General features: G+C 45.2%; 2 protein-coding genes across 4 annotated transcripts in view; one reads left to right on the forward strand and one right to left on the reverse strand.

The window, feature by feature from the left end:
- The window catches only part of SH3YL1 (SH3 and SYLF domain containing 1), a 76,210-nt gene extending 67,400 nt beyond the window's left edge, over positions 1-8,810 (reverse strand). The window contains exon 1 of one of the 2 annotated variants that reach the window (XM_083178463.1): positions 8,536-8,810. In XM_083178463.1, coding sequence (XP_083034589.1) covers position 8,536 — 1 coding nt within the window. In that variant the 5' untranslated portion in view covers positions 8,537-8,810. The remainder of the gene's footprint in view (positions 1-8,535) is intronic. The other variant, XM_083178462.1, reaches the window with a different exon arrangement.
- The window catches only part of ACP1 (acid phosphatase 1), a 37,230-nt gene continuing 33,107 nt past the window's right edge, over positions 8,630-12,752 (forward strand). For both annotated transcript variants that reach the window (XM_083178465.1, XM_083178464.1), the window contains exon 1: positions 8,630-8,901. In XM_083178465.1, the coding sequence (XP_083034591.1) occupies positions 8,859-8,901 (43 nt within the window). In that variant the 5' untranslated portion in view covers positions 8,630-8,858. The remainder of the gene's footprint in view (positions 8,902-12,752) is intronic.

Below are 12,752 nucleotides of genomic sequence, written 5' to 3' on the forward strand. Positions count from 1 at the left end.
CAATAACCATGTAGCAGACTATACATAGATGAGGCTTTGTGCAGAAGACAGCTGTAGGAATATACACTGAGCCGTCAACAGGACGGAATCTCATTTAGGTGATCTCCCAACCCGTGACAAACTGCACATAGGACGTGTGTGTACAGACCTCCATGGGGGAAGCAACCTATGTTCTAACACAGGGGTGGGGAACCTTTTTTGTGCCAAGGGCCATTTTTTATGGGGAAAAAAACCTTTGAGGACCATATGCAAAAATTTGGTACTTGTGGAGTATCACGGCTCCCATCGTATGGCTCGCCACACTTTCTATTCTCAACTCCACGCCGACGTGGATAGTGGAGGTATGAAAAGGTCGTAGGACGCGTACCGCTGCGCTCACCACGCTTCGGGTTAACGTTGATAGTGGGGGTGGTGCACTATGAAAAAGGGCATTTGGGGGCATTTCACAAGTTTAATACACGTTTCAATGCATTTCAGTGCAAAATCGGGTACGATCGCATCGCATGCGATTTGATCGTATGCGATGCGATTTTTTAGCATACGATCAGCATACGATGAAGGTCGTGGGAGGCGTGATACTCCACAAGTACCAAAAATTTCTCTTACAAATTGTCCTGCTGCAGCCATTCCACGCTCAGGCGGCTGCCGCTGAATAGGACTGACAGGCTCCGGCTGCTGTTGATTATGAGGAATCTTGCGAGAACTACCGACCTCTCACGAGAATTCCCCTGTACTTAACTCGCGGCAAATCTGCCAGGTGGGTGGGCGGGCCACTCAGACCGGCTACGGGGGCCGCATACGGCCCCGGGCCTGAGGTTCCCCACCCCTGTTCTAACAGGTACATGTTTTACATTGACTGTGACAATCATTGCTAGGAGAGTTGCCAAAGAACAATCACGAGGCCAGCTATGATCTTAATTTAACATGCTGTCAGCTTGTGATCTATGGCTAATCGGCTGAATTTCCTGCATGATACCAGAGCAGCACATGGAGACATGCATCTTAGACGGGAACTCCAAATAATGTGAGGAAAGAAAGGAAGCATTTACTCTCAATATAGACATTGGGCAGGAAGCTGTGATGGCTTTGTCAGATATAAAACGGACTAGGGATGGTTATGCAAACTTTACGAATAAATCTAATTCTCATATGGCATTTGTGTTTGATCCTACAGGAGAAATTACAGTACATAATTTATTGGCACACCAATAATTCAGCCTGGTCCTACAAGTCAGATTAAAAGTAGATTCCAATTCATTAACACAGGTAGAACATGGTATATAAACATCTAGCTTGCCAGTAGTGCACTGCCAAGATATATAAAAAGGTTTTGAAACCTTTCGGAAAGTGGCATTTTTATGCGGAGCCTCAAGGATGATGCTGTACGACAAGCTTGTGTTGGAGGGTCAAGAACCAACGCGTACCAATTGTTTGACCTCTTTGTTAAGGTACATTAACCTCAAGGGTTTGTGATCTGTGTCTAAAATAAACATCCTTCCCAGAAGATAATACATCGGGGATTTGACTGCCCACTTTAATGCCAAACGCTCTTGCATACCTTTTTACATGTGGCGCCAGTTTCTTACTTAAGTAGATAATCAGCTTTCCTTCCCCCATAATGGAGTATTAATAAACATCACCCAAACCTGTTGTGGAGGAGGCGGACTGCAGGACAAGAATTTTGGAAATCAGGTGCTTGTAAAACCGGTTTGGTACACAGAGCCATCCTCATATCTTCCCAGGGTGTGTCAATTGTTTTGGTCCAGATGATTTTTTTTTTTCGGTTGAGCTTCTCAATGGCCTTCAACAGGGCTAACACGCTGGATACAAAATTTTAAATGAATCGCAGGTAGTGGCCTACCAACCCAAGGAAAGTTCTCATCTGCTGCTTGGTGAAAGGTCTTGGCCAGGATTGAATTGCATACACTTTACTCACTTGGGTTTTCACTTTTCCATTGATAACCACATACCCTAAATAATTGGCATCTGAAAGCCCAAAGGTACACTTGGCTGGGTTAGCTGCAAACCCATTCTGTCTTAAGCTGCTTAGCACTTTTTGGACTTTGATCAAGTGTTCTTCCCAAATGTTTGTATAGATAACAAGGTCATCTAGATAGGCAATAACATACCCGATGTGGCCATCCATGGCACTGTAAAATTTTACTGGTGCCCCATGTAGGCCAACAGGGGGCACTTTATAATGATACTGGCCATCAGGCGTCAAAAAGTCTAGTCCTTGGCAGTCTCACTTAGGGAAAATTTCCCAATATCCCTTTGTGAAGTCCAGGGTTGTAAGATACTAATTGAAACATTTTCTACTGATTCTACCTCCTCTTCACTACCTGTCAGTTGGAGTACACCAGGGCTCAGTCTTAAGGTGCCCCTACACGGTCCGTTTAACGGATCCGTTTGGGACTTAAATAGTACGCATCGCATGCCTTGTGCATGCAATGCGATGAACAGCTAGTACAAAAAGTATGTGTAGCACATACTTTTTGTACCGTACGATGAACGTAGTAGTACAGAGCGGATGGTACGGGAACGGACCGTCTATGGGCAGCTTTAGGTCCTCTGCTTTTCTCAATCTATACCTCCTCTCGTGGCAAACTAATCAGCTATTTCAGTTTTCGATATCATCTGCACACGGATGATACTCAAATCTATCTATCCTTCCCTGAATATACGCCATTAGTATTGCTCCGTGTTTTTCTGCCATTTCATCTTGGATCTCACCTCGCCACCTCAAACTCAACATTTCCAAAACAGAATTAATTATATTCCCACCAGCCAAAAGTAGTTACCAACCTCATATCTCTATCACTGTTGAGAACACAACAATCAATCCTACTCCACTAGCTCGCTGCCTAGGGGTCATCCTCGACTCTGAACTGTTCTTTATTCCTCACATTCAATCTGTCTCTAAATCATGTTACATGCAACTAATAAACATATCCAAAATTAATCCATATCTTACACAAGACACGGCAAAAACTGTAATCCATGCACTCATTATATCCCGCATTGATTATTGCCTCATTACTGGTCCCCCTAAGAAAAGACACTCACCACTACAATCCATTTTGAATGCAGCTGTGAGGCTGATTTTCAAAGCTAGACATTCAAAGTCTGCTGATCCGCTCTGTCAGTCCCTCCATTGGTTGCCTGTATATTACCACATTCAATATAAAATACTTCTACTCACATTCAAGGCCATTAACCTGTGTTTTAGGTATAATACCAAGCACTCACCTTAAATGCGAGGTGTAGTTTATGTAGAAAGAATAAAGAAGAAGAGTCAGTCGTGGATAAAAGAATAATGATGTGATTTATTAATGCTGAAAACGTACATGCAAAATTTATACAATTATGCTAATGAAGAAAATAAAAATGCAAAAATATATAATTAAAAAAAAAATATATATAAAATGAAATAAAGGTCCTGGTTAACTCGCAGGAATAGGCCAGCGAGGTATCACTCTGTGTGGCCTTAGTGCGGGGCTTAAGGGTTTCCTTTATGGGGACCCCTTTAAACCATAGGTCCCTAACGTGGAACCTATGTCCAATCACAGGTGACTGCAGCGGTCTCAATTTGGCCAGGGATTGCAGTGGAGAACTGAACTCTGCACTTGATGCAGGAGTGGGTTGTATTGGTTTCTGGGGCAACCGGGAGTATGGTAGCTTCCAGAAGAAGTCAATGGTGGGTGATTGGAGATGAAGATAGTATAGTTCCTGTTGTGTGTTGAAGTTCACATACTGACAGGGATATTTGCAACGTATGAAAAAGTCGTGCAGCAAGCGGCGTCCCACCTTTAAGGTGAGCGCTTGGTATTATACCTAAAACACAAGCAATTTTACTGGGTGTTTTGGACACACCCAATGCTCAGCAGCTCCCTCTCATAACATCCTGACAAACTTGAGCGCTTATGTCTATCTCTGCACTAAGGCCATTAACCTGACTACACCAACATATATCTCTTCACTTATGTCAAAATATATCCCCACCAGATCTCTATGTTCTACACAAGATCTACGTATGTCATTCCCATTTACAACTGCAGGACGTTCCTCGGACAGCACTCACCTTATGGAATGCCCTTCCACGCACATTCAGACTCTCTTCTAGCATTCCCTAAAAACTCACCACTATGGCAAGCTTAACATATTCCAGAACCCCCATATCCATTAGCAGTCCCATCATGACTGTCTGGCAATCTGGTGGGACTGCCATGCTATGGAATCCCATCTATTATCCCTATAGATTGTAAGCTTGCGAGCAGGGCCCTCCTACCTCTATGTCTGTTTGTTACTACACAGTTTGGTTCATCACTGTTTCCTATTGTAAAACGCAACGGAATACGCTGCTCTCTATAAAAAACTGTAAATAAAGTAAATAAATAAATAATTCATCCACCTGTGGTAGTGCATATGCATCAAACCTGATTAAATTGCTTAAAGTCACTGCAAAAATTCCTCTATGGCTCCAATTTGGAGCTTCTCTTTCACCTTTTTCTGGACTGCCTGCCACTGTGCCTCACGGATGCTATACGGAACCTGCTTTACAACCGCTCCTTTCGGGGGAATTTCCCACATGCTCTACTAAGGCAGTGTGCCCTGGGAGGGAAGAAAAGTATCCTAATTATTGCAAACGGAGTCTCCCGCTTCTTTCTGTTTTAGCACTAGGCAAATTTGTCCCTCAGGAATCAGTTTCCAGCCTATTCATGGCACCACGTAATGGGTATAACCTATCGGCCAATATATTGTTAGACTGTAACCAGGTGAAGTGTTGCAGATTTCTTCCCACTGATTTTGCTTGCACAGTGGTTCCTTCTCCAAAGAGGACTGACCAGGCTTTCCACTCCTCTCCCTGTTCTTATGTAGGCCCTTGTAAACTTTATAGTGTATTTGGGCCTTATTCTAGTTCACTCTTTCTGAGAAAATCCTTCTTAGATGGACAAAACCATGTGCACTGCAGGGAGGGAGATTTAAAATGTGCAGAGAGAATTAGATTTGGGGGGAGTCATTTTGTTTCTGTGCAGGGTAAATACTGGCTGCTTTATTTTTACACTGCAATATAGATCTCACTTTGAAGTAAAACACCACCCAAATCTAATTATCTCTGCACAAGTAACACCTGCCTCACCTGCAGTGCACATGGTTTTGTCCATCTAAGAAGGATTTTGTCAGAAAGAGTGAACTAGAATAAGGGCCTCAGTTACTGCTGTAGCCTGCTGAAAAATAGCCCTGCGTAGCACTATCTACCCACTTCTGATTGGTGGCTTGTATATGGAACCCTCCAATCGGATAACATCAGAATTGAATTTGTATTAAAAAGAAGTCATGGCCGTCTATTCACATTACTTACAATAATGGGCGTTTCCATTTGCACAATCCTCCGAATTCAAACTTGATCGCAGGGCAAATTTGTTTTCAAAATTGGTAATACCGTGTATAGTGCAGGTGGGGGCGACTGCTGTCTCGTGCTGAGCGACGGGCTTAAACACGATCGCTTAGCACATCTCACGGCACCAGTGATGCACCCCACGATGCTGTGTGCTGAGCACTGTCTTCCCTATGGGTGATAGCCATTGCTGCAGTTCTTGCGCACGGAGTGATCAGTGCTCCATTTCTAAGCAATCTAGTCATATTGCTTAGAAATGGGGCTGAAATTGCCCTGTGTGTATGCCCTTTACATATGGAGCCAAAAGCCAATGGAATGGGGTCCTCATACCCAACTTAAGTGGCCCGGCAGCGTGACTACACAGGATATCCTGAGCAACCTCAGATGTCTGATGTTCCTGCAGATGATCAGATGCATCAGCGGATCACAGGAGCCAGCAGTGGGTGTCATTTTACTTATTTACTTGCCGGCTTTTGCATAATCTTGCACCGCTTCTTCTTACAAAGGCACAGCGTCTGTGTGAATAGCGCCCACCTCTGAATCCGCCGTATTGTATAACTTAACATATGCCTGTAATTGTGATCACGCACTATAATATGTTACATACATTTCTGCGCCTCTTGTTTGCCTAGTTACAAATTAGTCCCATAAAAAACTAAGTTCTAAATTGATCAGTGTAGCACCGGCGTGCGGCTATGAGGTTATAACTTATGTACTTTAATATTATTTAGATTGTGCTGCAAATCACTCCTGAAAATTGCAAGAGACATCTATAGGAGGGTAAAGAAAGGAAAAGCAGGTCTGTCAAGTCTGACCAGTTATGAAGCTACTAATTTTGGCATTCAGTACACAGAATAAATGTGAGCAGTAAAGGATGTCCTTTTAGTTCCCAATACGCTCGAACATACAGGTAGTATCCAGGCCTCAAGAAACAACAATCAAAGTGACGGTCCTTTCTTCTAAACAATCTAACTTTCAGCCATCAAAATAGATTGCTCTCGGATGAAAGCACTTCCTGGTGCTGCTGGAGCTGGCGAGCAAGGTCTCGTGAGATATCCCCAGGAACTCTGGGAGCAGTGGTGCCTGCTGGGATTGCCAGCATCACCAAGGCTGTGAATGATGCATTTGCTGCCATTGCCAACAATGCTAGGACGGTAAGTGGCAATATGAATGGAGCGGAGTCACCGAGGCAGGGACGCTGGGAGGTGGAGATACTGTGTGAGTAACTGCTGGCTCCACCACCAAGGCTGTGATTGATACCACTCCGCAGTTGCCAGCACTACTAGGGCAGTAAGTGGAGGCTGGCAGTGCCAACAGTAGCCCATAAACTACAATCTCATTCTGAGATAACTGGTGCGGTCCCTTTTACCTACATTCGGGAGATACTTAATATTTGGACAAACCCCCAAAACACCTGTTGAATGTTGAAATATTGAATAATAAATGGACCACCTATTTCCATGTCGGCTTTGAAAAAAGTAATAAGGAAATTACCCAAAGAAAGGAATAGATTCCAAAAATGGGGACTACTTAAGCTGGGTACACACTGGCAGATATATCTGCTGATCAACTGATCTGCAGATACCGTATATTGCTGGACTGATCCAGAAGAGTGTTCTCCCTACACAGTGTCCCACATGTTGTGATACCCATACACACAATGCGATGATGTGATATTTCTGAGCACTGCCAATCACAGACATATCACTGGTACACACTGGCCATCATCACTTAAACTAGGGTTGCCTACCTGACCCTCTCCTTCAGGGCTAAGGGAACCCCCGATTTACCACATTTTCCTATGTATTAAAACCTTGCCGCCGCGTTACCGCAGTGTAGGGTATCGCCACCTTTGGGTGGTGATACCCTATAGGAGCCTATGGGCTTCTTTTCACCGCCTGACGCCTCAGCCGACCCCCCTCTGGCTTACCTTAGTCCAGGTCCTCCTGGACCCGGAAGGTAAGCCCTTCCTCCCCCTAGTGACGCAGCCGGACGTCCTTCCGGCTGCAGGGGGGGAGGAGGCGGCGCCGGGGACAGCCTGCTTAGCTGTCCCCGGCGTGAGGGGAGAGGCAGGCAGCAGGGATATGACGGAGGCACATCACAGAACAGGTATCGCGGGGGGTCTCTGTCACCGCACCGCAATGTCAGCCACATATGTTAGTACATATGTGCTGGCATTGCGGCGGGCAGGCGGCGATGTATTTTAATACACCCCGCCCTTAGGGAGAAAATGCTCTGTTCCTGGCCTTCCCTGGTAATGTATGATTGCCATTATCTATGGTGAGCTAGGTAATTGATAAGAAAGGTGTTTCACCACAGGTGATGGGACTCATACATTACCAGGGATGTCCAGGAACAGAACATTTTCTCCCTGAATGAGAGGGTCAGGTAGACAACGCTGACTTAAATGGGGTATGGGTAAATACCGGATCAGGACAAAACCCCCGGACCAGACATCAAACTCTGCATTTTGGAGCTTGTAGCGTCCGGTCCGGGGGGTGTCCTGTCTGGGGGTTCTGCCTGTGACACCTGTCACCAGGGAGAGGAGGAGGGGTAGAATAAAGTCTCCCTGTATGGTCCGGCCATGTAGCAAAAACCGGACAGTCCGGACCACAGGGGGAGGCTGTAATCTCCCCTTCCCCATGTCCCTGATGATAGCTATCACAGGGACCCCCCCCCGGACAAGACACCCCCCAACAGGACACCCCCCCGGACCGGACCCTATAAGCTCCGGACTGCAGATTTTGATGTCCTGTCCGGCGGTCCGGAGTCTAGTCCGGTCCGGTTTTTACATAGTCCCACTTAAATGCTAAATGGTATTTTGGTTGGACCCAGGACAGTGTTCTGTAGCTCACTATTTTAGTTACATGGAACATAAAGAGATGGGCACCTGGGCTGTCAGTGATATCACCAGGGCAGGGTTTCCTGAACCCAGTAACGTGCGTGAGCAGAAAACGGTATAACCAGACTGACTGAAGTACTGTACTAATTAAGTCAGACGTGCTCAAGCCGGGATATCCTTAACACCTGGAGTGTTAGGGTAACTGGGCTGGAGGACTAGGAATGGAAGCCCTGGAGAAGGGGATGGCTCTCCCTATACCTTCCTGTAAGCCCAGGCAGGGATTCCTGATACTCACTCGTGGAGCCGGTCTCGCCTCCTCTCCATGCAGCAGCGGCACAGTGCACCTGCTGGCCCGGCCTGATGTGCGGTGCACAGGTGAGTGGGGGGCGGGGCTTACAGCACCTGCCGCCCTCCTCTCACCCGCACTCTGTCGCCACTCTATGTCATCTCACACAATGTGACGCGCCCCCCTGCTGTGGGCGGGGTGGGTGGTAGCGGGTCTAGCACCCCAGGGCCGCCCAGTGGCAGCGGCACACAGCTCAGACAGGCAGTGCTGAGGACGACTAAGTGCCGTACAGCGACACCGCTTCTGCCCGACGTGTAAGGACCGTACGGAACATGGCGGCCTCCGGGAACAAGTCCGTGCTCTTCGTTTGTCTCGGTGAGTGGCGCGGTTCAGAGTGTGGGGGCCTTAGTCGGTGGCTGTGGCGTGCTGGGACTGGTAGTTTTACCTGCTGTAGCGAGAACTGTGCCCACCCGACCAGGATAGAGCAGAGAGTGAGACCCCCTGCATGCAGGGGCCGGTGTTATATGGGGGCAGTACGGTGTGCCCAGTGCCTGCTGCTCTGTTCCCTCTCCCAGCACTGTGCTGTGTGCCCACATAAGCAGCCTCCTCTTGTCATGACTCCTGTCTTTGCAGTGCTGCAGCTGTGGGGGTCAAGCTCAGGACATGGGACCCCCTGCATTAATATAAACAAACTGCTCCAAAACCTCATCAACTTGTTTAGACCATTAAGAAGTGTACACAGGTTACTATTGCCATTCTATAGACTACAGTAATGAAACTAATAGCCCAGGGCTCACATGCTCACACCTTTAGCCGGGTGTCTGATCTAAGGCAGCCTTGGAGAGAGATCAAGTAGCATGTTACAGGCCATGTTTGGGAAAAAATGGCAGCTAGGAGCTGGTTGGCTGTTAGTTTTTCACTCTTCATTTTATCAGTTGCCAATGCTTACTACATCTGCCCTTTATTTTTAAAGTAACATGAGATAATATAGATTGTAAGCTTGCAGCAGGGCCCTCCTACCTCCAAGTCTGTTACCCAGTTTGTCTTATCACTGTCTACTATTGTAAAGTGCAACGGAATCTGCTGCGCTATATAAGAAACTGTAAATAAAAAAAATAAAAATATATATATATATATATATATATATATTCTCTGCAGTGTGAAGGGGTTAAAGAGACTCCAGCGCACGGCACTTCAGGAAATTTTCAAAGTAGTGAAATTTAATGTTACAACGTTTCGGGGTGATCTACCCGAAACATATCATTAAATTTCACTACTTTGAAAATTTCCTGAGGTGCCGTGCGCTGGAGTCTCTTTAACCCCTCCACACCTGAAGATTGTTTATTTGGGTAAAGGCACTCAGGTTCAGTGACTTGTTTAACGGAGTGCCGGATCTCCACAAAATAAATATATATATATATATATATATATATATATATATATATATATATATATATATATATATATATATATATATATATATATATATATATATATATAGTTTCCAGTAATTCCGCACTCACGACCACCTTTATAGAGTTCGCTGGGGTGCACCACTAGGGTGACAAGTATCTGTCCCAATTATATACAGGTTTAGGAAGTGAATCCAATGAGGGCACTCACCATATTCTTATAATGAAAGAGATTTAATTAAAGTACATCACCATTTAGTAGTCAGTCTACGTTTCGGCCAGCAAGTGGCCTTTCTCAAGACAGGGCATCAATTGACGTCTTAACAGCTCAGGCATCAGGATACACTGACCCTGTCTCCATTCACCTCTTAAATAGCACTCCCAGCTGATTAGATTGTAGACAGCTGTTGTAGTAGCTGTACGGATGCCTGGGCAGTACTTTGAATGCGCCCCATGTGATCAAACAATACTCTCTGATTGGTCCTAGCCGCCTGTTACTCGGCCAGGCAATATGGCCGTGCGTTCCAGCACGATCCATATGCGTTCCAGCGAGGTAATACAAGCTTAGAACGGCTCGTATAGAAGTTAAACAAATCTCAACTGCTTAGTGCAGATCACGCCACTATGCCATATGTGTCAGCGGTCTGGGGTGTCACTCATTCATACTGGAACAGCTTATTAGAAATCGCCATAAGCATTTCCAATATGGCCGTGCGTTCCAGGGGACGCCACTGCGTTCCAGCTATTCAATATTATCTCTGGATATTATCATTACTCGTGGTACTATACAGCAGGGGCTTATAAGAGGGGCACTTTAGTATTCAGCGAGTGTCTAATCAGATAAGAGGCAAATGGAACCAATAATCAGTTTACAAACTTTAAACATGAATATCATTGTTATATATTATACCATCATAGATATCTTGTCATTATTGGTTATATTAAAATTCAAAAGCTCTATGCAGATAATATCGTGCATTCTGTGGGGCTGGTTATCATATCATGGTACTATTCATATTCTTGTCATCACTCAATGCAAAATATATTGCAATCACCATAAACATTAATTAATAAATAAACATGTTGATGAGCATCATATCCAGGTCTGTTATAGACAGGGGATGTGCCCAAATCAGTTAATATTATTGTTGCCCACACCTGCAGACCATATTTTCTGCCAGAAACATATATCACACAAACACACAGACATAAATATTTATATAGTCCTTATATTTTTAGCTTCTTTACTACTGTATAGCTGGAGAGATTTACTGGGTTAGTGCATTCGAACTTACACTCCACACCATCAGGCACCAAGACCTGCCCCACAGACGGAGTCATAGAAAACAGTTTAGCGGATTGTTCTCGTTCAGCCCTCGTGGGGCTACAGTGTCCAAGTTATAAATCCACTCTGCTTCACGCTGCTTAAGCGCCTTGACCCGATCCCCTCCTCTCGTAGGCAGCACTATGTGGTCAATCAACATCGATTTGATGGAAGCTACCTGATGTCCAAGTTCCATACAATGTTTCGCCACGGGTTTATCTGTTTTGCCCGTCTCGAGTGCGAGCCGTATGGTATAGCGATGGTTCGCCATTCTCTCCCGGAATGGTCTACTGGTCATGCCTACATAATAGTATCCACAAGGGCATACTAAAATGTATATTACAAATGCGGATGTGCATGTTAGTCGATGTTTGATTTTTATGCGTTTCCCACTATGTGGGTGTGCTACAGTGTCACCAGTGAGCATGGCGTTGCACGTTGTGCAGCCTTTACATCGGACACATCCAGGTCTACCTGACCGGAGCCATTGTGCGCTCTTCTGGCTAGGTCGCAATGTTGGGCGCATGAGCATTTGTTGCTGACTCGGATTTTTTCGATATGCCATCATAGGTGGTGATGTATTCTGCAATTTCAAAGCCGGGTCACTCTGTATTATTGGCCAATACTGTTTATAGATCCTCTTGGTGTTATGAGCTGTGTGGTCATAAGTGTTCACATGTACCATCCGGTTATCACTTGAGACACCTTGTGCCCTGGACCTTGGGGTGTGATAGCGTATTTTCGCCTTGGTAAGGCATCTCTCTATTACCTGTGGTGAGTACCCTCGTTCGAGGAAACGTATTTTCATCTCCGTTAATTGTACAGCTGTCCGCTCTTCTGTAGAATTTGTCCGTAGTACCCTTAGAAACTGTGAGATGGGTAGGCTCTCTTTAAGTTGTACAGGGTGTTGGCTTGTTGCCTGTAACAAGGTGTTTCTGTCTGTTGACTTTCTAAACATTGTAAAGCCCAGTCCTGTCCCATCTCTAAAAACCAATACATCCAAAAATGTGATCTCTTGGTGGCTGATGGTGTGTGTAAATCGAATTGGCTCAGGCACTGCATTGAGACCCTGAATCATCTCCAAAAAAGAATCTCTTGTTCCAGCCCAAATCAAAAAAATATCATCAATAAAACGAAAATAGCATAATAGTTTATCACTAAAGAGTGAAACAATGTATTTTCTTTCGTAGCAAGCCATGTATAAGTTGGCATAAGCCGGTGCCAGATTCGACCCCATGGCGGTGCCGTTAACCTGTAAAAAGTAATCGGCACCGTACATGAAGTAATTTTTTGTGAGCACTAGCTCAGTCAGTGACATAATAAATTCAATCGGGGGTCGATGATGTTGAGCCTCAATCAAATGTTCACGAATTGCTTTCATACCATCACTATGCGGTATTACCGTATACAATGACTGGACATCCATTGTGGCCAGCCATATCTCTGTCTCTGGGAGTCTGATTTGCTTTATCTTTGTAAGGAAATCAGAT

The sequence above is a fragment of the Crinia signifera genome, chromosome 3 (assembly GCF_055691185.1).
Source record: "Crinia signifera chromosome 3, ASM5569118v1, whole genome shotgun sequence".
NCBI lineage: Eukaryota > Metazoa > Chordata > Amphibia > Anura > Myobatrachidae > Crinia > Crinia signifera.